The 23,253-nt window shown below is 52.9% G+C and overlaps 1 protein-coding gene across 1 annotated transcript; it reads left to right on the top strand.

Moving 5' to 3' along the window:
* Positions 1–11,727: 11,727 nt before the first annotated feature.
* WDR86 (WD repeat domain 86) lies at positions 11,728–23,060 on the top strand. The gene is made up of 6 exons (XM_038755881.1): positions 11,728–12,056; positions 16,078–16,219; positions 19,223–19,640; positions 21,378–21,513; positions 22,119–22,222; positions 22,414–23,060. Exons 1-6 carry the CDS (start codon positions 11,894–11,896, stop codon positions 22,591–22,593), a joined length of 1,143 nt encoding a protein of 380 aa, XP_038611809.1. The 5' UTR covers positions 11,728–11,893; the 3' UTR covers positions 22,594–23,060.
* The last annotated feature ends 193 nt before the right edge of the window (positions 23,061–23,253 follow it).

Raw genomic sequence — 23,253 nt, 5'->3', positions numbered from 1 at the left:
CCTTCTGGTGGATTCCAACCCCACCAGAGGTCCCTCTCCAACCCGGGTGTCTCCCCATGGCTGGAGACACAGCAGAGACCAACCAGTCAGTCCATCTGTCAATCAAACAACAGTATTTATTAAGGCTCTACTGAGTGCGGAGCACCGTGCTATTCAAAGCACTTGGGAGGGTTTGAAGGAAAGAAAAACAGGCATTCCCTGCCCTTGAGGGCTTACAATAATAATCATTATTATTATTCATTCATTCATTCAATCGTATTCATTGAGCGCTTACTGTGTGCAGAGCACTGTACTAAACGCTTGGGAAGTGCAAGTTGGCAACATATAGAGACGGTCCCTACCCAACAACGGGCTCACAGTCTAGAAGGGGGAGACAGACAACAAAACAAAGCATGTGGACAGGTGTCAAGTCATCAGAATAAATAGAAATAAAGCTAGATGCACATTAACAAAATGAATAGAATAGTAAATATGTACAAGTAAAATAAATAGAGTAATAAATCTGTACAAACATATACAGGTGCTGTGGGAAGGGGAAGGAGGTAGGGCTGGGGGGATGGGGAGGAGGAGAGGAAAATGGGGGCTGATTCTGGGTATTTAATTATGGTATTTAAGCGCTTACTATGTGCCAAGCACTGTTCTAAGCACTGGGGTAGATTCAGGGTAAGCAGGTTGTCCCACATGGGGCTCACAATCTTAATCTCCATTTTACAGATGAGGAAACTGAGGCCCGGAGAAGTTAAGTGGCTTGCCCAAGGTCACACAGCAGAGAAGTGGTGAAGCCGAGTTTAGAACGCAAGACCTCTGACTTCCAAGCCTGTGCTCTTTCCACTAAGCCACGCTGCTCCTAAATCTAATGGGGCAACCAGGTAGGCATAGCTTCTTTACAGATAACTTCCTGAACCCCTCTAGACTGTAAGCTTCTTGTGGGCAGGGAGCATATATAGCAACTCCATCGTATTGTAGTCTCCCAAGCAGGTAATACGATGCCCTGCACACAGTAAGCACTCAGGAAATACCTTTGATTGATTAATTGATTGATTGGTGGTGTCTGACCAGAGCCCTGCAGAGATAGCAGTCAGAAACCTGAGCTGTTCTTGGCTGGGTCTGGGAGAGACCGTTTGGCCCTGGGGTCAATGGCCCTTCCCCCCATTATGGTGGATCAGGGCCATGGTGGGGGCAGCGGGGGATGGGGAGAGAGAGAGAGTGTGTGTGTGTGTGTGTTTTCCCTGTGGAGTCTCTGGCTCAACAGCATCATGCCCTCTTCCCCATAGGAAGTGAGGTTAGAATCCCTTCCAGCCCCAGTTGGACCCAGAACAAATTTGAATGCAGGCCCCAGGCCACAAATTAGCCACCAGACAGGGCTCCACCTCCACATGGACATTGTGTTTCTCATCTGACCAGACATTTGAGGACCCCCCAGCAGAGCATATCATCCCCGACTCCTCCACAAGTATGTCCTGAAATGACCCCCTGCCTAGCCCCATCCAGCTTCTCCACCCACCCTGGCTAGCTATTTCCCCGTAGCGCTCTCGGGTTCATTGGTGGGTTGATGCTTAGCCATGTTGGCTGCTTGGTAGCTGTTAAGTGGGCTCCCCCCTCCCCGCCAGGGCTGGGCACCACCCACATCAGGCACTGGGCACAGGTTCAGCCCTCTCAGGGGCTTCCTCGCCACCCCTGGAAGTGGGGTGCACTGTGTTACCCCAGCGAGGAAGTCTTGGCTCTCATATTCATCCTGACTTTTGCAGATTCTGACACCCCTTTGGAGCCACATAGTGACTGCTCATTCTAAAGGCAGCTTGAAATCCTGTTAGTGGATTACCCACTTGGTGGATTATCTGTGATAGATATATATAATTTTTAAGGGTCTCCCCCGAGCAAAAGTCCCCTCCTCTTTCCACACCAGGCACCCTAAGTCTATTAAAATGGCTCTCCAAGACCCCAGGGGTCCCTTCTACCTTTCGGACTGGAGGGTATCATTATCCCTTCATTCAATTTTGTTTCTCAAAGGCTTAGCAGCTCCCTGAAAAGCAGAGCTTTGATGGTTTCACTGAAGTTCTCCCCAGCCGCTCAGGTCAGAGTCTTGAGTATTCGTTTGTTCATTCGTTAAATTGTATTTATTGAGCACTTAATTTTTCATGAATATGCACGGCGGACTGAGTTGACCCAGTGGAAGCTTGGAATCCAATTGACAGTAGCATTTGTTCAGGAAGAAAAGGCAGAAGGACTTCCACCAGACTGTAATCTTTTAGAGGGCAGAAGGAGGGTTTATATAGAGTCCAGCAAGTCAGTTAGGTGGAGGGACACAGCATCAAAATGTACTTCAGCCTGGAACCAAACATGATCCAAATATTCTGCTGAGAGCCTGGGATTTGAAAATTTTTAAACTAATTACCTCGGGAGTTTCTGCACACGCAGCCCCGCTTCCTCTTCCCCCTCCAATCTCCCCTATCTCCCTCCTCACCTCTCCCCTCCCCTCTCTCAACTCTCAATCAATCAATCGCATTTATTGAGCACTTACTGTGTGCAGAGCACTGTACTAAGCGCTTGGGAAGTACAAGTTGGCAACATATAGAGACAGTCCCTACCCAACAGTGGGCTCACAGTCTAAAAGGGGGAGACCTTTTCTCTCTTCTCCTCCCCCCACCGCCCCGGCTCCACCCCTGACCTCCCCTCATCCTTTGCAGTTGGGCAACAGGGACAGCAGCACAATGCATTTTTCCTCAAGTGCTGACATGGTCACGCCATGGTTTCTGAGGCCCCGTCTGACCACAGGAAAAATGTTCTTTTGATACCCCAGATGTTTCTCCTTGCTGCATTTCTGTGGGAAGGGGAGGAGGAGGAGGAGGTCAGAAGCGCCTAGAGGGATGTTTTGACCAAGCTAAGGGTGAGTCCCGGGTCAGCGGGGAGTTGGTTACAGATCGCAGTTAAGGGCCAGACTGTGCTGGAATTCAGACCGCCCCATCCTGCTTTCCTGGGAGACTTGACCCTCACAGTCCTTGGACAAGCCTGGATAGAATGGAGTCTAGGGATCAGGATCAGGGTCCGGAAGCTCATCTTCTGCGGACCAGCCATTATCAGGCTGTTGGTCCTGCTGCATTCCCAAGGCTTATCCAGTCTGGTCCTGGTCCGAATAGGGGCCAGGGCAGAGCCGGGATCGGAATCCCAGTCTTCCGACCCCCGATCCACGCTCTTTCCAATTGGCCGGGACTCTAACCCCAGCTCTGCCAGTTGCCTGTCTTGGGACCTTGGATGGATGAATTAGTGCATGAGTGTCGATCAATCAGCGGTATTTATTGAGCTCTTACTGTTTACAGAGCACTGTACTAAGCGCTTGGGGGAGTATAATAGAATAGACAGGAGATCCCAGCCCTCCAGGAGCTTACAGACTGTAGGGGAAACGGGCATTAAAATAAATTACAGCGGGTTAGGTATCTAAGTGCTGTGGAGTGGGATAAAAATCAAAATGCTTAAAGGTTAAAGACCCAAGTATGTGGGCAACCCAGAAAGGAGGGTGAATAAGGAGAAGTGACACAAAAGGGAGGGCAAATGGGGGGAAATGAGGGCATAGGCAGGGAAGGCCTTGTGGAGGAGGTTTGATTTCAGAAGGGTTTTGAAGGTGGAGCGCACGAAGGACTGTCGGATATAAAGGGGGAGGGAATTCAGGCCAAAAGGAAGATGAGGGCAAGTGATTGGCGGTGTGATAGCCCGCAACCTTGGTGTCATCCTCGACTCCGCTCTCTCATTCACCCCTCACATCCAAGCCGTCACCAAAACCTGCCGGTCTCAGCTCCGCAACATTGCCAAGATCCGCCCTTTCCTCTCCATCCAAACCGCTACCCTGCTAATTCAAGCTCTCATCCTATCCCGTCTGGACTACTGCACTAGCCTTCTCTCTGATCTCCCATCCTCGTGTCTCTCTCCACTTCAATCCATACTTCATGCTGCTGCCCGGATTATCTTTGTCCAGAAACGCTCTGGACATATTACTCCCCTCCTCAAAAACCTCCAATGGCTACCGATCAATCTGCGCATCAGGCAGAAACTCCTCACCCTGGGCTTCAAGGCTGTCCATCACCTCGCCCCCTCCTACCTCACCTCCCTTCTCTCCTTCTACTGCCCAGCCCACATCCTCCGCTCCTCCGCCACTAATCTCCTCACTGTACCTCGCTCTCGCCTGCCCCACCATCGACCCCCGGCCCACGTCATCCCCCGGGCCTGGAATGCCCTCCCTCTGCCCATCCGCCAAGCTAGCTCTCTTCCTCCCTTCAAGGCCCTACTGAGAGCTCACCTCCTCCAGGAGGCCTTCCCAGACTGAGCCCCTTCTTTCCTCTCCCCCTCGTCCCCCTCTCCATCCCCCCGTCTTACCGCCTTCCCTTCCCCACAGTACCTGTATATATGTATATATGGTTGTACATATTTATTACTCTATTTACTTATTTATTTATTTATTTTACTTGTACATTTCTATCCTACTTATTTTATTTTGTTGGTATGTTTGGTTCTGTTCTCTGTCTCCCCCTTTTAGACTGTGAGCCCACTGTTGGGTAGGGACTGTCTCTATGTGATGCCAATTTGTACTTCCCAAGCGCTTAGTACAGTGCTCTGCACATAGTAAGCGCTCAATAAATACGATTGATTGATTGATTGATTGATGATGGTGGGTGGCGTTAGAGGAGTGAAGTGTGCAGCTTGGGTTGTTATAGGAGAGAAGTGAGGTGAAGTAGGCGGGAGAGAGCTGACTGAGGGCCTTGGTGCAAGTTTCTGTCTGATGCGGAGGTGGATGGACAACCACTGGCAAGTCTTGAGGAGATGGGAGATGTGGACCTGTATTCACCAGTGCTTTGAATGGTTGGGAATTCACAAGTGCATTGTTAATCATAACAACAGGAATAATAATTATTATTATTGTTTAAGTTCTAAGTAGCAAACATTGGGCAGATTCCTGATAATCAGGTCAGAAACAGTCCTGTCCCACGTGGGGCTCATGGTCTAAAGGGAAGAGAGAAACAGGTATTTCACCCCCATTTTCATAATAATAATAATAATGGCATTTGTTAAGCGCTTACTATGTGTGAAGCACTGTTCTAAGCGCTGGGGGGGTAGAAGGTGATCAGGTTGTCCCCTGTGGGGCACACAGTCTTAATCCCCATTTTACAGATGAGGTAACTGAGGCTCAGAGAAGTTAAGTGACTTGCCCAAAGTCACACAGCTGACAAGTGGCGGAGCCAGGATTAGAACCCATGACCTCTGACTCCCAAGCCCGGGCTCTCTCCATGGAGCCAAGCTACTTATCATTTTACAGATAAGAGAGCTAAGGCCCAGAGAAGTGAAGTGACTTACCCAAGGTCACACAACAGGCAAGCAGTGGAGTCAGGATGAGAACCCAGGTCTCTTGTTCATTTTTCACTAGGCCCCAGTGCTTCTGTTTTTTTGGTTTGTTTGCTTTTTGTTTTTTAAATGGCACTTATTATGTGCCAGGCCCTGTACTAAGAGCTGGGGTAAATACAAGGTAATCAGGTTGGACACAGTTTATGTCCCACTGGAGCTCACAGTCTTAAACCCATTTTACAGATGAGATAACTGGGGCACAGAGAAGTGAAATGATTTGCCAAGGTCACACAGCAGTGGTGGGGCTGGGTTTAGGGCTCCTGACTCTCAGGCCTGGGCTCTATCCACTAGGCCACACATGCTTCTTTTGGTGTAGACAGGCTGACATGGCTATTTGGTGGTGTGGGGGGGGACGCGCTTAACAAATGTCATAATTATTATTATTTTTACTTTCCCAAGCATTTACTGCTACTGTGTACACAATAAGCACTCAACAAATACCGCAGATTGAAGGTCTGATACTGACTCCAGAGTGAAGGGGCAAGTGGCAAATCTTGCATTAGGCTTCATGTTCTTGGATTGTGGGAATCTGTGGTCTATTGGGTGCACACAAACATCCAGGAAAGTGAGAAGTAGCTTGGCCTAGTGTATAGAGCACAGGCCTGGGAATCAGAGGATTTGGGTTCTAATCCCGGCTCCACCTCTTTTCTATTGTGGGAGCTTGGGCAAGTCACTTTATTTCTCTGTGCCTCAGTTCCCTCATCTGTAAACTGGTGATTAAGGACCGTGAGCCCCATGTGAGACACAGACTGTGTCCAACCTGAATACCGTGTATCATCATCATCATCAATCGTATTTATTGAGCGCTTACTGTGTACAGAGCACTGTACTAAGCGCTTGGGAAGTACAAATTGGCAACATATAGAGACAGTCCCTACCCAACAGTGAGCTCACAGTCTAAAAGGGGGAGACAGAGAACAAAACCAAACATACTAACAAAATAAAATAACTAGAATAGATATGTACAAGTAAAATAAATAAGTAGAGTAATAAATATGTACAAACATATATACATATATACAGGTGCTGTGGGGAAGGGAAGGAGGTAAGATGGGAGGGATGGAGAGGGGGACGAGGGGGAGAGGAAGGAAGGGGCTCAGTCTAAGAAGGCCTCCTGGAGGAGGTGTATCTACCCCAGTGCTTAGTACAGTGCCTGGCACATAGTAAGCGCTTAACAAATACCGTTTTTAAAAAATGTGGGGTGGTGGGGGCTGACCCTAATGGGAGATCAGAAGGTTTGCCAGTTGTGTGACAATTGGAGGTCAGACTTGAATGAGGGCCCCCTGCATTCCATTTGGCTGAAGCAAAGGAGGTTTTTCCGACTCCTTTTCAGCCTTTTTATCGGGAGGGATTGAGGGGGTTTTTCCGACTCCCCCTCAGCCTTTTATCAGGGGATCAAGGCAGTGGAAGGCCTGGCCCGGATTCCATGTGGAATGATACTAAGCTAAGTATTCAAGGATTAATAACTGTGACGGGGGATTGGAGTGAGAGCCAAAGTCCACAGTCAGTGAGTGACGGTGCCTTTGCAGTGAGCAGCTGGAAAAAAAACCTCTGGAATAAATGGAAACAGATGGCGGTGGGCCGGTCAAGGGGTCATCTCTCCCAGAGGCACCGTGGGGTTCCTCCCAGCTTGCCTTGCTGACTAAGATGGGACGGGAAAATCCCCCCAGTGAGAAATGGATGCGTTCGAAACCCTGAGTCGTCCCCACTGAGTACCAAATCATCATCATCATCATCAATCGTATTTATTGAGCGCTTACTGTGTGCAGAGCAAATATCGTCTTAACAGGGAGCGAGGAAGCCCAATCCATCCATCGCTTGTATGTATTGAACGCCTCCTCTTGCAGAGTGCTCTAGAGGACCTGAACCCTGCCCTCGGAAAACTTAGAATTGATTCAATTATATTTTTTGAGCACTTACTGTGTGTAGAACACTGTACTAATCGCTTGGAATCTGAGGGGAGAGAGACACAAAATAGCATGGAAGGCAGCGAGGGGGATAGTGGAAAGAGCACGGAGCTGGGAGTTGAAACCTGAGCTCTAATCCTAGTTCCACCACTTGCTGTGTAACCTTAAGAAAATCACTTAAAATCTCTGTGCCTCAGCTTCCTCATCTGTAAAATGGGGATATGATGCCTGTTCGCTTTCCCTCTTAAGTGGGGAGTCCCAAGTGGGATGGGGACTGGGTCCAGCTGTTTGCCTTGTATCCCGCCCAGCGCTAAACACAGTGTTTGGCACATGGCACGTGATTAATACATAAGCAAAGAAGCGGCGTGGCTTAGTCAGTAGAGCCAGCCAGGGAGTTGGAAGGACCTAAATTCTAATCCCAGCTCTGCCGCTTGTCTGCTGTGTGACCTAGGACAAGTCACTTCTCTGTGTCTCAGTTCCCTTATCTGTAAAATGTGGGACAGGAACTATGTCCAACCTGATTAGAACAGTGCCTAGGCCAGAGTAAGTGTTTAACAAATGCCATCGTAGTATAAATTATTTTAAAAAGTATTGTTATTAGCTTACAGGTAGAAGAGAAAGGAAACGTGGCCACGTAGAGGAGGGAATTCCGATCCCTCTTTCAAAGGAAAGGTGAAATGCACCGGGAAGTCATTTGAGCAGTCCCGATGTTGCCCTGGAAATAGGTAAGTGGAAGTAGTAGAAGCAATAATATTTATTAAACGCCTACTCTGTACAGAGCACTGTGCTCACTGGGGGAAAAAATATGCCCTGTCCCTTGTAAGGAAGGATGGGCCCCCTTCCACCCCTGGGCTAATCACTGAAGGGCGTGCCCTCTGCCACCCCACCGCCTGCCTCAGTCTCCCTGTTCAGTTTGGGTCTGAGAGACAACTGGTCTGGTCCACCCTGATCCCGCTCTGGGGAGGTGAGACGTGGAGCGTCTAGACTGTAAACTCATTGTGGGCAAAATAGCATGGGACTAGGTATGTATGTATCAGCACTTAGTACCATGTCTGGCACATAGTAAGCGCTTAACAAATACCAATATGATTATTATTATTATTATCCACTCTCAAACATTTAGTACAGTCATCTGCACACAGCAAGCACTCAGGAAGTACCAGTGATGGATTGAGTGACCCTGGTGTCTGATTAATGCCTATGGGCTTTCAGCCAATGAATCACAGGCATAGGGAAATGAAGGCCAATCAATGAACAATCATATTTATTGAATGCTTACTGTGTACAAAGCACTGTACTAAGGGCTTGGGAGAGCCCGATATAAAAGACTTGGTGGGGAAATCAATCGTATCTACAGAGTTCTTACGGTGTGCAGGGCACTATACTAAGTGTTTGGGACAGGACAATATAACAGAGTTGGGAGATGCATTCCCTGCCCACAACAAGCTTACGGTTCAGAGGGAAAGAAGGTAACATCATGAGGGGCGTGCTCCCCTAGGCAGGGGGTTGGACCATATGACCTTCCTGGGTCCACGCTTGGTCCCAGGGGCTCCAGCAGCCTATGGGCAGAGATTTTGGTCCAGGAGTTGTAAAAGAGTCTGGGTGAGTCATGCCAATAGCCCCTCGCCCTCTTATCCTGGGTGAATTACAAGGGATTCTGGTTGGGTCCCTGGGGCCGAGAGGGCTAAGACCATCGGCTGGTGGTAGTGGTTGCTATGAACGAGGAAGGCGGAGGGGGTGGGGGGCTGGGAGACAGAGGGTGGCCGGCTAAGAAACAGCAACCACTCTTTCCGGGAGGGAAGAATGAGGAAAATCCTTGGCGTTTCTCTGGAGTTGCCAGGAAGGGCCTTTGGGGAGGTGAAGAGGAAATTCCAGGAGGGGGGGAGGGTCTCTAGGCCATTTGACCCCGCTTGCCTCTGATCTTGATCGGGGAGGGCCCGAGGGGGCGGTTGGGGGGAGGCAGCCCGGGCTCCTGAGGACATGGCCCAGGCTCAGGGGTCTGCCCAGGGCTCCCAGGCAGGGGAGGGTGACCCCTGCCAGAGCCAGAGGCTGCCAGAGCCCCCTCAGCGTCGCCGGGGCTTGGAAGTGCACCGGTTTTCAGGCCTGAGGAGGCCAAGACTCAGCAGCCGCCGCCACCGCCATGTCACAGGGGATTTGCTTGTCTGTGGGGTGTGCAGAGGGTGTGTGGGGGGTCTTCCTGGCTTCAGAGGGGCTGGGTGGGGTGGTCCTCTACTCCCTCCTAGGATCACCCCCGCTCTCCTAATGCTGGTCGAACTGGATGGTGAGATGGGCAGAGAGGCAGCACTCACTCCTGGGGGAGAGGTTTCTCCTCCGGGGCCACCGTACAGCTGACTTGGCAGACCTTTATTGCTTGGCTTATTTTACGGGATCCGAAGGCAGCCCCAGAGGTACAGAGGTGAGGCTAGAAATAATAGTAACTGGTTTTTATTAAGTGCTGGCTAGGTGCCAAGCCCTCTGCTCAGCGCTGAGGTAGACACAAGAGAATCAGGTCAAGCTCAGTCCCCGTCCCGCATGGGGCTCACGGTCTTCAGGGGAGGGGGAACAGGGATTGAATCCCCATTGTACTCATGAGAAAACTGAGGCACAGAGAAGTTAAGTGACTTGCAGCCAGACTCCAGCTGCCGTAGCTGGACAGAGCAGCCTGAACTGTGGCTTTAGTGAGAAACGGGGGTCACCCTGCCATAGCAGTGATGATGATTATGGTATTTGCTAAGCGCTTACTATGTGCCAAGCACTGTTCTAAGCGCTGGGGGGGGGGGATACAAGGTAATCAGGTTGTCCCAAGTGGGGCTCACAGTCTTAATCCCCATTTTACGGATGAGGTCACTGAGGCCCAGAGAAGTTAAGTGACTTGCCCAAAGTCACACAGCTGACAAGTGGCGGAGCTGGAATTAGAACCCATGACCTCTGACTCCCAAGCCTGGGGAGTGGGGTTTGGGATTTGGAGGGGGGCAAAGGGGTGGAGATGGGATGCAGGGCCGGGCTGGGGGAGGAGGAGGAGGGGAGATGCAGGGGGGAAAGAGGAGGGGGAGAAACACTGAAGGGGGAGAAGGGAGGAGGGGAAAAGGGCGTTACAGGGAAAGGGAGAAGGAGCTCTGTTGGAGATGGGAGGAGAAGGAGAGGAGAGAAGCAGCGTGGCCTAGGGGAAAGAGCACAGGCTTGGGAATCAGAGGTAGTGAGTTCTAATCCTGACTCCGCCACTTGTCCGCTGTGTGACTTTGGGCAAACCACTTAACTTCTTTGTGCCTCGGCTACCTCGTCTGTAAAATGGGGATTAAGTCTGTGAGTCCCACGTGGGACAACCCGATGACCTTGTATCTACCCCAGCGCTTAGAACGGTGCTTGGTACATAGTAAGCGCTTTAACAAGCACCATAATCCTTATTATTAGAAAGGGGCGCTGTGGAGAAGGGAGGCGAGGGAGAAGGAGCGTGGAGTCAGAGGGTCTCAGGAAGAGGGGGGCTGGGGGCCTGGCGGCAGGGGGCTCGGCGTGTGGGCTCTTTAAAAAGAAAGAAAGAAAGAAAGAAAGGGGAGAAGGGGAGGGGATGAGCCCCCACGGCCCACCCCCAGACCCTCTCCGCCCACCGCCTTGATGACTGGCAGAGCTGGCTGGGGCAGAGGGGCGAGCAGGCAGCCGCCAGCCCCCTCCTCTTCTCCTCTCTCCCCCTCGGGCCTCCTCCCCCCACTCCGGGACCCCTCCCCTCCTCCGCCCCGGGGTGGAGGGGCTTTGTGGGGGCTTGGGCCCTTTTGGACCGGCCCCGCCTGCAGCCCGGGACCCCCTCCCACCCCCCACCCCCCCCCACCGCTCTGCCCCCACCAAAGCCATTTTCCCGTTGCCAAGGACCAGCTCCCAGAACTGTCTGCCCCCTTCCCCATCCCCCTCTCCCCCCCCATCCCCCTCCCCAGCCCCCTGTGGCGCGGGGCGGGGCTGGAGGCTGCGGGTGGGATTTGCGGGGGGCGGGAGAGAAAACGCTTATCCCCCTCCCCCGTCCTCCCACCCCCTCCTCCCTGCCCTCGGCGTGGACGGCCGGGCCCGGGGAGGGGAGGGGGCTTCGTCTTTGGGCTGCGCTCCGGACGGACAGAGGACCAGGACGGACGAGGCCCCGACGACAGCCAGGGATTGGGGGCCCGACCTGCCCTCCTGGACCGTTTTCCTCCTCTCCTCCGGGAGGAGAGAGCCGGGCCGGCTTCCGGAGGGCTGCGTGGAGGCGGCTGGCCCCTCTCGGGCCTGCCCCCCGGCCCCTTGTGTAGGACCCTCCCGGGAGGGTCGGCCAGCCCGGGCCGAGCAGGAGGTTGGAGAGTCAGACCCGCTGCCCAATCAATCAATCAATCGTATTTATTGAGCGCTTGCCGTGTGCAGAGCACTGGACTAAGCGCTTGGGAAGTACAAGTCGGCAACACATAGAGACGGTCCCTATCCAACAGTCAGGGAGTGCCCAGTCAGGGAGACCCTCCCAGTGGGGGTCGAGCCCCTGAGCCGGCCTTCCACCCCGGGTGTGTGCCCTGTGTGTGTGTTTTTTGTGTGTGTGTTTGTGTGTATGTGTGTATGTGTGAGCCCAGGCCTCGGCTGACAGCATGGGCAGCGGCCCCTCCGCCCTGAGGGTCTGTGCCGACCACCACGGGGGCATCAACTGGCTGAGCCTGAGCCCGGATGGGCAGCACCTGCTAACGGGCAGCGAGGATGGCACGGCCCGGCTGTGGGGCACCAAGGACGGACGGTGCTGGGCACATTTCCGAGGTAGGCCCGGGGCGGGGGGGGGCGGGGGAGGAGAACGGGGGAATCGGGGGGACCCGATGGGGACCCCGGCATCCCCCTTCCCCCTGGATTCCAGCTTCCAACTTCCAGCTCAGCCCTGCCATCCTCACCGGCCTCTGTCCAACTTGTACTTCCCAAGCGCTTAGTACAGTGCTCTGCACTCAGTAAGCGCTCAATAAATACAATTGATTGATTGCCCGAGCCGGAGATTCCCCCTTTCTTATGGTGTCTGTTGAACGCTTCCTCTAAGCCAAGCGCTGGGGTAGATACAAGCTAATCAGGTTGGACCCAGTCCCTGCCCCACACGGGGCTCACATTCTTCATCCCCATTTTACAGATAAGGTAACCGAGGCATAGAGAAGTTAAGCGACTTGCCCAAGATCATGCCGCAGATGTGCGGCGGAGGCAGGATTAGAACCCAGGCCTTTCTGACTCCCAAAGCCAGGGCTGTATCCACTAAGCCACGCTGCTTCTAGGGGTAGGTAGAAGTTAATCAGTTTGCACAAAGTCCCTGTCCCCAGGGGGGCTCAAAGTGTGCTGAAGGGGGAACAGGTATTGAATCCCCATTTTACAGTTAAGGAAACTGAGATGCAGATGAGACGCAGCATGGCCTAGGGGATAGTGCACCGGCCTGGGAATCAGAAGACTTGGGTTCTACTTCTGACTCCATCACTTGTCTGCTGTGGGATCTTGTGCATGTCGCTTAACTTCTCTGTGCCCCAGTTACCTCATCTGTAAAATGGGCATTTTACAGATGAGCCCCATGAGGGACAGGGACTGTGTCCATCCCAATTAGCTTATGGTCTACCCCAGTGCTTAGTACAGTGCCTGGAACATAGCGCTTAACAGATATCAACCCCTGCTCGAAAAAAAAAAGTCACCACTTCTCAGTGCTTCAGTTCCCTCATCTGTAAAATGGGGATTAGGAATCTGAGCCCCATATGTGAGAAATGGACCGTGTTCAACCCAATTATCTTGCATGCACTTAGTACAGTGCCTGGCACATAGTAAGTGTTTTACAAATACCATAAAAAATGAATTAAATGACTTGCCCAAGGTTGCAAAGCAGACAACTGGCAGAGTTGGGTTTAGAACCCAGGTCCTCCGACTCCCAGGCTTATGCTCTTTCTCTTAGACCATACTGCTTCTTGATGTCCCCGGCCTTCAGCTCGCTCTCCCCAGTGTGCTGTCATTCATTCATTCAGTAGTATTTATTGATCGCTTACTGTGTGCAGAGCACTGTACTAAGCGCTTGGAAAGTACAATTCAGCAATAAAGCCACATCGGGCTTATGGTCTAGAAGCGGGGAGACTCAAACTCTTCCTGACTGGGGAAATGCAGCCCGTTCTGGGGTGGGTCACGACAGCGCTCTGAGGATGCACAGCAATAGGACTCAGCCATTTTGGACAAGCAAAGGGAAGAGCCCCTCGAATTTCGCTGAGGGGGGCGGGAAAGGAATCTGTTGGGCTTGAGAAGTAGCAAGTGCAAAACCCTCCCCCCAAACTGGCACCTAATCAATCTATCGTATTTGCCAAGCACGTACTCCATTCAGAGCATCGTACTAAACACTTGGGTGAGTACACTGGGGTTCAATGGACCGATCCTGTGCCACGAAACCCCGAGGGGTGCAGGGATCATTTCTCCTGGGCGTGCAAAAGCGGGGCCTGGAACTCCCCCAGTGCTGGGGTTCTTCCTGGGGACGTTCAGATAATACCTCATCTGCAAAATGGGGATAGAGACTGTGAGCCCCAAATGGGACAGAGGCTGTGTCCAACTCAATTTGCTTGTATCCACCCCAGCACTTAGTACAGTGCCTGCACATAGTAAGTGATTAACAAATACCATTATTATTATTATTATAGTGATCATTGGCCGTGCATCCCGTGAGCTTCCCAAGGCTTCCCCGAGTCAGCCTGGCTCCACTTCTTCCTGTGCAACGGTGGTTTTCTTGGGAAATGTCAGTCTGGACTATCGGCCCCTGGGTGCCAGGCTAGCGGGTGGGGCTGGGGGGCCACCCACAACTTGAACGGCCAGGCCGGGCCAGGCCAGAGGATCGGTGGACACGAGGGGTTGGGGGAGAGTCACAGTCGAGGGGGAGAAATAACCAGCCTTCGGGCAGCCACTGGGTCATGAGCTCTCCCCCTCTAGACTGTAAATTCATTGTGGGCAGGGAACGTGTCTGTTTATTGTTACATTGGACCCTCCCAAGTACTTAGTACAGCGCTCTGAACACAGTAAGCGCTCAATAAATACGATCGACTGTCTCTTCCGACAGCTCTCCTTTGGCTCGCCTCTACTTCACCCTGCGTTCCTTGCATTTCTCTGCTTCCTCCCAGTGCCTTCCTTGGCATCCCGGGACCCCCAGAGCGGCCGTGGGGGTGGGGCGGAGGGGGAGGCGTCCGGTGGAATCCAGCCGCAGGACCAGTTTTGACAATCTCAAAACAATCTGCAGATTCCCGGGGTACCAAAGAGTGAAACCCCTGGTTTGATACAAAGAAATCCATAGTTTATTTTCTATCAGCAGTCGATGTTCTGATCACTGCCTTATAATGATCTAAAATAATTTCACATTTTTTTTAAATAATCCAGTAACTGCATTTTAACGATGCCCTAATCGAGCTGATCTTTGGGGAAAAAATGCAGGAGTGATAGCTCAACCATATTCTGTCACAGTTTAATGCGGAGTGCCATTAGCCAGCCAGCGCTCAAATCCCCTGCGTGCTTTAAGGGGAATCGAATCTGGAGGTTGAGGTAATCTCCACAGTGTGGTTTTCTAGTTGGTTTTTGCTGTCTCCTGGCCAGAGCAGCCCCGGAATTCCTTCTGGAGGATTTTCTTCCATGGGCCCAGAGAACCTACAAAACGGTGCTGCGAGTTTTTCTGGGGAGGGATTGTTAGGGGTCTAGATGAGGGGGTTTCCTGGCTAACAGCAGGAAAGCAGTGGGGCCTAGTGGAAAAAACCAGAGTCTGGAAGTCAGAGGACTGGGGTTCTAATCCCAGCTGTGTGAACTTGGGCAAGTCACTTAACTTCTCTGTGCCTTAGTTTCCTCACCTGAGAAGTGGGGATTCAATATCTGTTCTCCCTCCTACTTAGACTGTGAGCCCCACGAGGGACAGGGACTGTGTTCAGTTGATTAACTTGTCCAGTGCTTAGGATATTGCTTGGCACATAGGAAGTGCTAAACAAACATGATTACTATTCTTCATCTTCTTATTCATTCATTCAATGGTATTTATCGAGCGCTTACTGTGTGCAGAGCACTGTACTAAGCGCTTGGGAAGTACAAGTCGGCAACATAGAGGTCCCTACCCAACGGCCGGCTCACAGTCTAGAAGGGGGAGACAGACAACAAAACAAAACATATGAACAAAATAAAATGAATAGAATAAATATGTACAAGTAAAACAGATAGAGTAATAAATATGTACAAACATATATACATCTTATTATTATTAGTGGTCTGACTTGGCCAAACCCAATGTACCAGGTCACAGATTCATTTAAAAAGCGCTGGTCAAATCTGGCTCTGAAATATTTCTCTTTCATTTCTTCCTTCCTTCAGGTTTTTCTCCTTCCCTTCCCACCTCTCCCTTCCTCCCGCTCTTCCTCTTCATCCTTTCCCCCTCTTTCCTCTCTTTCCCCCACCTAGAAAAACAACAGGATGTCATCGTTGCACTTTCAATCATTGTGGTATTTGTGAAGCTATTATGTGCTAAGCACCGGGTTAGATGCCAGAGAATCAGGTCAAACAGTCCCTGTCCCACCTGGGGTCCACAGGCTTTAGGATCCCCATTTTACTGATGAGGCAACTGAGGTAAAGTGACTTGCCCAGGATCACCCAACAGGCAAGTAGCAGAGTTGGGGTGAGAACCCGGGTCCGGTTCGTGCTCTATCCACTTGGCCGTGCTGCATTTTCCTTCTCTCCATCCTCATCAGAAGTGTTTCTTACCGTGTGCTGAGCACTGTACCGTCCTCTCACCTGCTCTGCCCCGCCACCGGCCCAGGTCACGAGAGTTACATCACCTTCTGCCATCTTGAGAACGAGGCGGCCTTCACCTGCAGCGCCGACCGCACCATTCGCAAGTGGGACGTGCTGACCGGGCAGTGCTTGGCCATCTACAGAGGGCACACGTCCATCGTGAACAGGTGAGGATTGACCTCCGCGGTCTGGGGGTCCGCCGGCACCCTCCCTGCAACCGCAGGGGCTAGTGAATTGGGGGGGGACTTGTGACTCTTGGTCTCACGTGCCTCACGGACAGACTGGGTTAATCCGGCGATAAGGCTGTATTCCAGGCTGGGCGGTGGGTGAAAATGAGGATAATAATAAAATAATGTTGATATTTGTTAGGCGCTTACTATGTGCAAAGCACTGTTCTAAGCGCGGTGGGGGAAACACCAGGATATGAGGTTGTCCCACGTGGGGCTCACAGTCTTAATCCCCATTTTACAGATGAGGGAACTGAGGCACAGAGAAGTGACTTGCCCAAGGTCACACAGCAGATATGTGGGGGAGGCGGGATTCGAACACATCATCATCAATCGTATTTATTGAGCGCTTACTATGTGCAGAGCACTGGACTAAGCGCTTGGGAAGTACAAATTGGCAACATATAGAGACGGTCCCTACCCAACAGTGGGCTCACAGTCTGAAAGGGGGAGACAGAGAACGAAACCAAACATACTAACAAAATAAAATAAATAGGATAGATATATACAAGTAAAATAAATAAATAAATAGAGTAATAAATATGTACAACCATATATACATATATACAGGTGCTGTGGGGAAGGGAAGGAGGTAAGACGGGGGGATGGAGAGGGGGACGAGGGGGAGAGGAAGGAAGGGGCTCAGTCTGGGAAGGCCTCCTGGAGGAGGTGACCCATGACCTCTGACTCCCAAGCCCGCACTCTTTCCACTGAGCCACACTGCTTCTCTATAACACTCCTGCTTTGGGGGTGGCGGGGCAGAATTCCCCATGCAATCAATGATTTTTTAATTTTATTTTTTATGGTATTTGTTAAATGCTCACTATGTGCCAGGCACTGTGCTAAGCACCGGAGTAGATAATAGCTGATCAAGTACCACATGGGGCTAACAGTCTAAATCCCCATTTTTACAGATGAGGTAACTGAAGCCCTCAGAAGGGAAGTGACTTGCCCAAGGTCGCACAGCAGACAAGGGGCAGAGCAGGGATTAGAACCTAGCTCCTCCGACTCCCGGGTCCGGGATCTTTCCACTGTGCCGCACTGCTTCCCAAGGAAGATAGGATGAATGAGTATATATGTATATATGTTTGTACATATTTTTTATTCTATTTATTTATTTATTTTATTTGTACATATCTATTCTATTTATTTTATTTTGTTGGTATGTTTGGTTTTGTTCTCTGTCTCCCCCTTTTAGACTGTGAGCCCACTGTCGGGTAGGGACTGTCTCTATTGCCAATTTGTACTTCCCAAGCGCTTAGTCCAGTGCTCTGCACATAGTAAGCGCTCAATAAATACGATTGATGATGAGTATCAGGTTAACACTAGATTTAGAGCGTGTGTATCAGTCATCATCATCATCATCAATCGTATTTATTGAGCGCTTACTATGTGCAGAGCACTGTACTAAGCGCTTGGGAAGTACAAATTGGCAACATATAGAGACAGACCCTACCCAACAGTGGGCTCACAGTCTAGAAGGGGAGACAGACAACAAAACAAAACATATTAACAAAATAAAGCAGTCGGACTCTGAAAACCCGGCCACAGGCCTAGATTCCAGGAGAGAATCCAGACCTCTCCTACATCCAGGGACAAACTGCTCACCACTGAGGGGGAAAATGAGGAAGAGACCGAGCCTGGGATGTATTACCAACTCTTGTTATATTGTCCTCTCCAAAGTGCTTAGTAAAGTGCTCTGCACACAGTAAGGGCTCGATAAATACCGTCGATTTGTATTCATCATCATCAACCGTATTTATTGAGCGCTTACTGTGTGCAGAGCACTGTACTAAGCGCTTGGGAAGTACAAGTTGGCAACAACATCAGAATGACTTCTGACTTCAGCCTGGAATCAGCCCGGCCCGCCAAGGGCACACAGAGCAGGGGCGGGGCGTAACGGGCCGTGGGGGTACCGGCAAGACCAAGCGAAAAGAGCATGGAGCTGGAGCAAGGGACTTGGGTTCTAATCCTGCCGCTGCCTCTGGCCTGCTGGATGACCTCATCCAAGACACTCAACTTCACCTGTAAAAGGTGAAGAAGATTCCCCCCTCTCCCTCCCTCCTAGCCTGGGAACCCCATGTGGGATATGTATATATGTTTGTACATATTTATTACTCTTTATTTTACTTGTACATATCATCATCATCATCATCAATCGTATTTATTGAGCGCTTACTATGTGCAGAGCACTGTACTAAGCGCTTGGGAAGTACAAATTGGCAACATATAGAGACAGTCCCTACCCAACAGTGGGCTCACAGTCTAAAAGGGGGAGGCAGAGAACAAAACCAAACATACTAACAAAGTAAAATAAATAGAATAGATATGTACAAATAAATTAAATAAATAAATAGAGTAAAAAAAATGTACAAACATATATACATATATACAGGTGCCGTGGGGAAGGGAGGGGGGTAAGATGGGGGGATGGAGAGGGGGACGAGGGGGAGAGGAAGAAAGGGGCTCAGTCTGGGAAGGCCTCCTGGAGGAGGTGAGCTCTCAGCAGGGCCTTGAAGGGAGGAAGAGAGCGAGCTTGGCGGATGGGCAGAGGGATTGGGGGCATTCCAGGCCCGGGGGATGATGTGGGCCGGGGGTCGATGGCGGGACAGGCGAGAGCGAGGTATCTATTCTATTTACTTTATTTTGTTAGTATGTTTGGTTTTGTTCTCCGTCTCCCCCTTTTAGACTGCGAGCCCACTGTTGGGTAGGGACTGTCTCTATATGTTGCCAATTTGTGCTTCCCAAGCCCTTAGTACAGTGCTCTGCACATAGTAGGCGCTCAATAAATACGACATGATGATGATGATGGGACAGGGCCGTCGTGCGTGACCTTTTTATCTCGCACCTACCCCAGGACCCCCGGCTGGGGGAGGAAAACGAGGTGGGAGGCTCTGGACCAGCCGGCCCCGCCAGTCCCGACACTGTGCTTGCCGCCCACAGGATCCTAGTGGCTGAAGACGTCCTGTTCAGCGGCTCCTACGACCGGACGGCGCGCTGCTGGAGCGTGGACGGGGAGCGGCAGGTCCAGGAGTTCTGGGGCCATCACAACTGCATCCTGACCCTGGCTCACTGCCCCGCCAGGGAGGTCGCGGCCGCGGGGCCCGCGGAGGGGTCGGACCGGGGCCTCCTGGTGACCGGGAGCTCGGACTGTACGGCCAAGGTGTGGGGCGTGTCCGGCGGCTGCTGCCTGTGGACCCTGCGGGGTCACACGGGGGCCGTGCTCTGCTTGCTGCTGGACCCGGCCCGCGGGGAGCTGTTCACCGGCAGCACGGATGCCACCGTCCGCTCCTGGAGCCTGACCACCGGCCAGACGCTCAGAGTGCTCCGAGACCACCAGGGCGCCGTCATCTGCCTGGAGGTGAGAGGGTGGCTCGGCTCCTCCCTGGAAGGATGATAATAATAATAATAATAATGGCATTTATTAAGCGCTTACTATGTGCAAAGCACCGTTCTAAGCGCTGGAGAGGTTACAAGGTGATCAAGTTGTCCCACGGTGGGCTCACGGTTTTAACCCCCCATTTTACGGATGAGGTGATGGAGGCTCAGAGAAGTGAAGTGACTTGCCCAAAGACACACAGCTGACCAGTGGCGGAGCCGGGATTTGAACCCGTGATCTCTGACTCCAGAGCCCGGGCTCTTTCCACTGAGCTGCTGCTTCTCCGCAGCGATGGGGAGGGGACCGCCGTGCGGGACGGGAGAAGGGGACCACTTCCCTCTGAGGGCCGGAGACGGGTGCGGCCGTGGCCTGGCGGGAAGAGTGTGGAGCTGGGAGCCAGGGACTTGGGTACTCTGGCCTGCTGGGTGACCTCGGGCAAGTTGCTTCACCTCTCTGGGCCTCCGTTTCCTCATCTGCAAAATGGGAAGAAGATTCCCCCCTGCCGCCTCTTAGACTGGGAACCCTCATATCAATCAATCAATCAATCAATCGTATTTATTGAGCGCTTACTATGTGCAGAGCACTGTACTAAGCGCTTGGGAAGTACAAACTGGCAACACACAGAGACAGTCCCTACCCAACAGTGGGCTCACAGTCTAAAAGGGGGAGACAGAGAACAGAACCAAACATACCAACAAAATAAAATAAATAGGATAGAAATGTACAAGTAAAATAAATAAATAAATAAATAGAGTAATAAATATGTACAACCATATATACATATATACAGGTGCTGTGGGGAAGGGAAGGAGGTAAGATGGGGGGGATGGAGAGGGGGACGAGGGGGAGAGGAAGGAAGGGGCTCAGTCTGGGAAGGCCTCCTGGAGGAGGTGAGCTCTCAGCAGGGCCTGGAAGGGAGGAAGAGAGCTAGCTTGGCGGATGGGCAGAGGGATTGGGGGCATTCCAGGCCCGGGGGATGACGTGGGCCGGGGGTCGATGGCGGGACAGGCGAGAACGAGGTACGGTGAGGAGATCAGCGGTGGAGGAGCGGAGGTTGTGGGCTGGGCAGTAGAAGGAGAGAAGGGAGGTGAGGTAGGAGGGGGCGAGGTGATGGAGAACCTTGAAGCCCAGGGTGAGGAGTTTCTGCCTGATGCGCAGATTGATTGGTAGCCACTGGAGATTTTTGAGGAGGGGAGTAATATGCCCAGAGCGTTTCTGGACAAAGATAATCCGGGCAGCAGCATGAAGTATGGATTGAAGTGGAGAGAGACACGAGGATGGGAGATGGGACGGGGCTGTGCCCGACCTGATTATCTCACCCCAGTGATTGGCACCAGAGGTGCCAGTAATGGGGGATCTGCTCTGTGTGCCACAGATGAACACGTATCCCAGTCGGGTCAGAGTCTCCAGCCCAGTTCTTCCCGCCCCTGCCGGACTCTAGTACAAGTCCAGGCCAGCCCCCGGGCTCGCTCAGAGGAGACAGGAGGGAGTTGGGGGTCGTCCCATGGGCTACTGGGGGTTGCATCCGTCCCCTTCCCTCCCACCCCCGAATCCTCCATCCTCCTCTGATTGACAGGTGACGGGCAGGGGTGGCAGCTTCACTCTCCATTGGATGGGGAAACAGTCACGCTTCGGGACTCAGCCGGGGGTTGGAGCCGGCTGATCCTTTTCCTCCTCCCTTCTCTTCCTCCTCCTCTCGGCTTCCTCCCTCACCTCCAGCTGGAGAAAGGGCTCTTGTTCTCGGGGAGCACCGACCGGACGGTGAGATGCTGGCAGGCGGACACCGGCGAGAGCATCCGCACCTACGGGGCCCACAAGCACAGTGTCAGCGCTCTCAAGTGCCACGCCGGCACACGTAAGTGACCCGCTCTGTCCTGTCTCTCCCTCTCTCTCCTCCCCCGCCCCCCACGCTTCCCCGGCGATCAGGACCTCAAACGGCTGTGGTCACCTAGTGCACTGAAATGGAAACGGGAAATAATTCTGCTTTTCCGGGTGCCATTTGGAGGTCAGCGCGCTCCGTGTTGTGTGCGTGGGTGTTTTGGGTGCTGTGTGCGCACACATCTGTGGGCATGTTCTCCGTGCTGCCTCGCCACGGGGAATGGATTTTTTTCTCTCCATTTGATGTTGCTTGAAGGTCAAAAAGCCAATCCCCACATCCTGCCATTCTCTTGAAAGGAAAGTTGTGGCCCCAGGGGCCAATGGGGTGGGGGGTGAGGGTTAGAGACCCTTTGGGTGTGGCGGTCCCTGAGGGAGTCCTGGGACTCCTTTGAAGATTTTGAGCTTCCCTGCCTGTCCACCCACCTGCCCATCTCCTTCTGGCAATCTCCTCACTCCCTGCATCTGTGTGTGTATGTGCGGCGGGTACGTTGCGGGGGGAGAAGTGTGAGGCCCAGCCAGGTGCCCCAGCAGCTCCCGGCCTCCCTTCTCGCCGGCCCTGAGCTGCCGTTTTGACCTCCACAGTGTTCACAGGGAGCGGGGATGCTTGTGCCAGGGCCTTCAGCACGGAATCCGGCGCTCTGCGGAAGGCCTTCCGGGGACACTCGTTCATCATCAACTGCATCCAGGTAAGGCCTGGCCTGGAGGGACGAGACCTTGTGGAACTCCTGGGGCGATCGGGCCCCTCGTCCATCCTCCAGCGGCCAGACAGACCTGGCCTTGGGGGCCGAGACCTCCCGGGGCTCCCGGCTCGGACGTCCTCCCTCCCACTGTCCCTCCCTCTCGGGCAGGGAGTGAGAGGGTGGGCCCTGCGTTCTAGATTCACAACGGCGTCCTGTACACGGCCTCCCACGACGGCACGCTGCGCAGCTGGGACATCCGCGGGGTCTGCAAGCCGAGGGACCGGGGCTCCCCGAGACGTGGCCTCCCCCGTCTCTTCCGCAACAGGGTCGGCTGCTCGGCCCCGAGCCCCGGGGGCCAGGCTGAAGAACCCGCGTGACCGGCTGGGGGGGCGGCCAGCCAGATGGACCCAATGGCGGACACAGATCCAAGGAATGCACAGTCCACGGCTGCCGGGCTCAGCCTCCCCGCCTACTAACAGCCCTGGGCTAATCCCAAGCCCCGGGTTTTCACGTTTGTTGCGGATGTTGGTATTTCTAAATAATTTTTTAGAGCCCCTCCCTAACACCTGGCCCCCGATTGCCCTGCTGCGCGCTCCCCCTTCCCGCCCAAGTAGCTGGGCCTGGGTGGAGAGGAGACAGGTGGCGGAGGGGCTCAGAGATGTTGGTCCGCTGCCACAGTGAGGTTGGCCTGTTGCGAGGGGGCTGCCCTCCCTCCATAACGGGCCCGCCTCCAGGGAAAAGATGGGGTCACCGGCGTGAAGGGGGGAGCACGGAGGTTGCGGGCTGAACGAACCTGCACTGGACAGCGGCTGGATGCGCGGACGGACAGGCCAGGCTGACCAGGGGAAGGCTCTGGAGGGTGGCAGCGTCCTGTGCTGGACAACCGGTGGCATGGGGGGCATGGGGGGCAGGGGAAGGCTCCGAGGGAAAGTGGGTGGGTGTAGCTCCCACCTCGCCAAGCCATCTCCCATCTCTATTCTCCTCCGATTGGGTCCTCTGGGCACTGGATGCAGGGCCCCGGGCCCGATGCACACGGC

The sequence above is a fragment of the Tachyglossus aculeatus genome, chromosome 13, assembly GCF_015852505.1.
Source record: "Tachyglossus aculeatus isolate mTacAcu1 chromosome 13, mTacAcu1.pri, whole genome shotgun sequence".
Classification (NCBI taxonomy): Eukaryota; Metazoa; Chordata; class Mammalia; order Monotremata; family Tachyglossidae; genus Tachyglossus; species Tachyglossus aculeatus.
The sequence above is the reverse complement of the archived record's forward strand: the minus strand, read 5'-3'. Positions and strand labels throughout refer to the sequence as shown.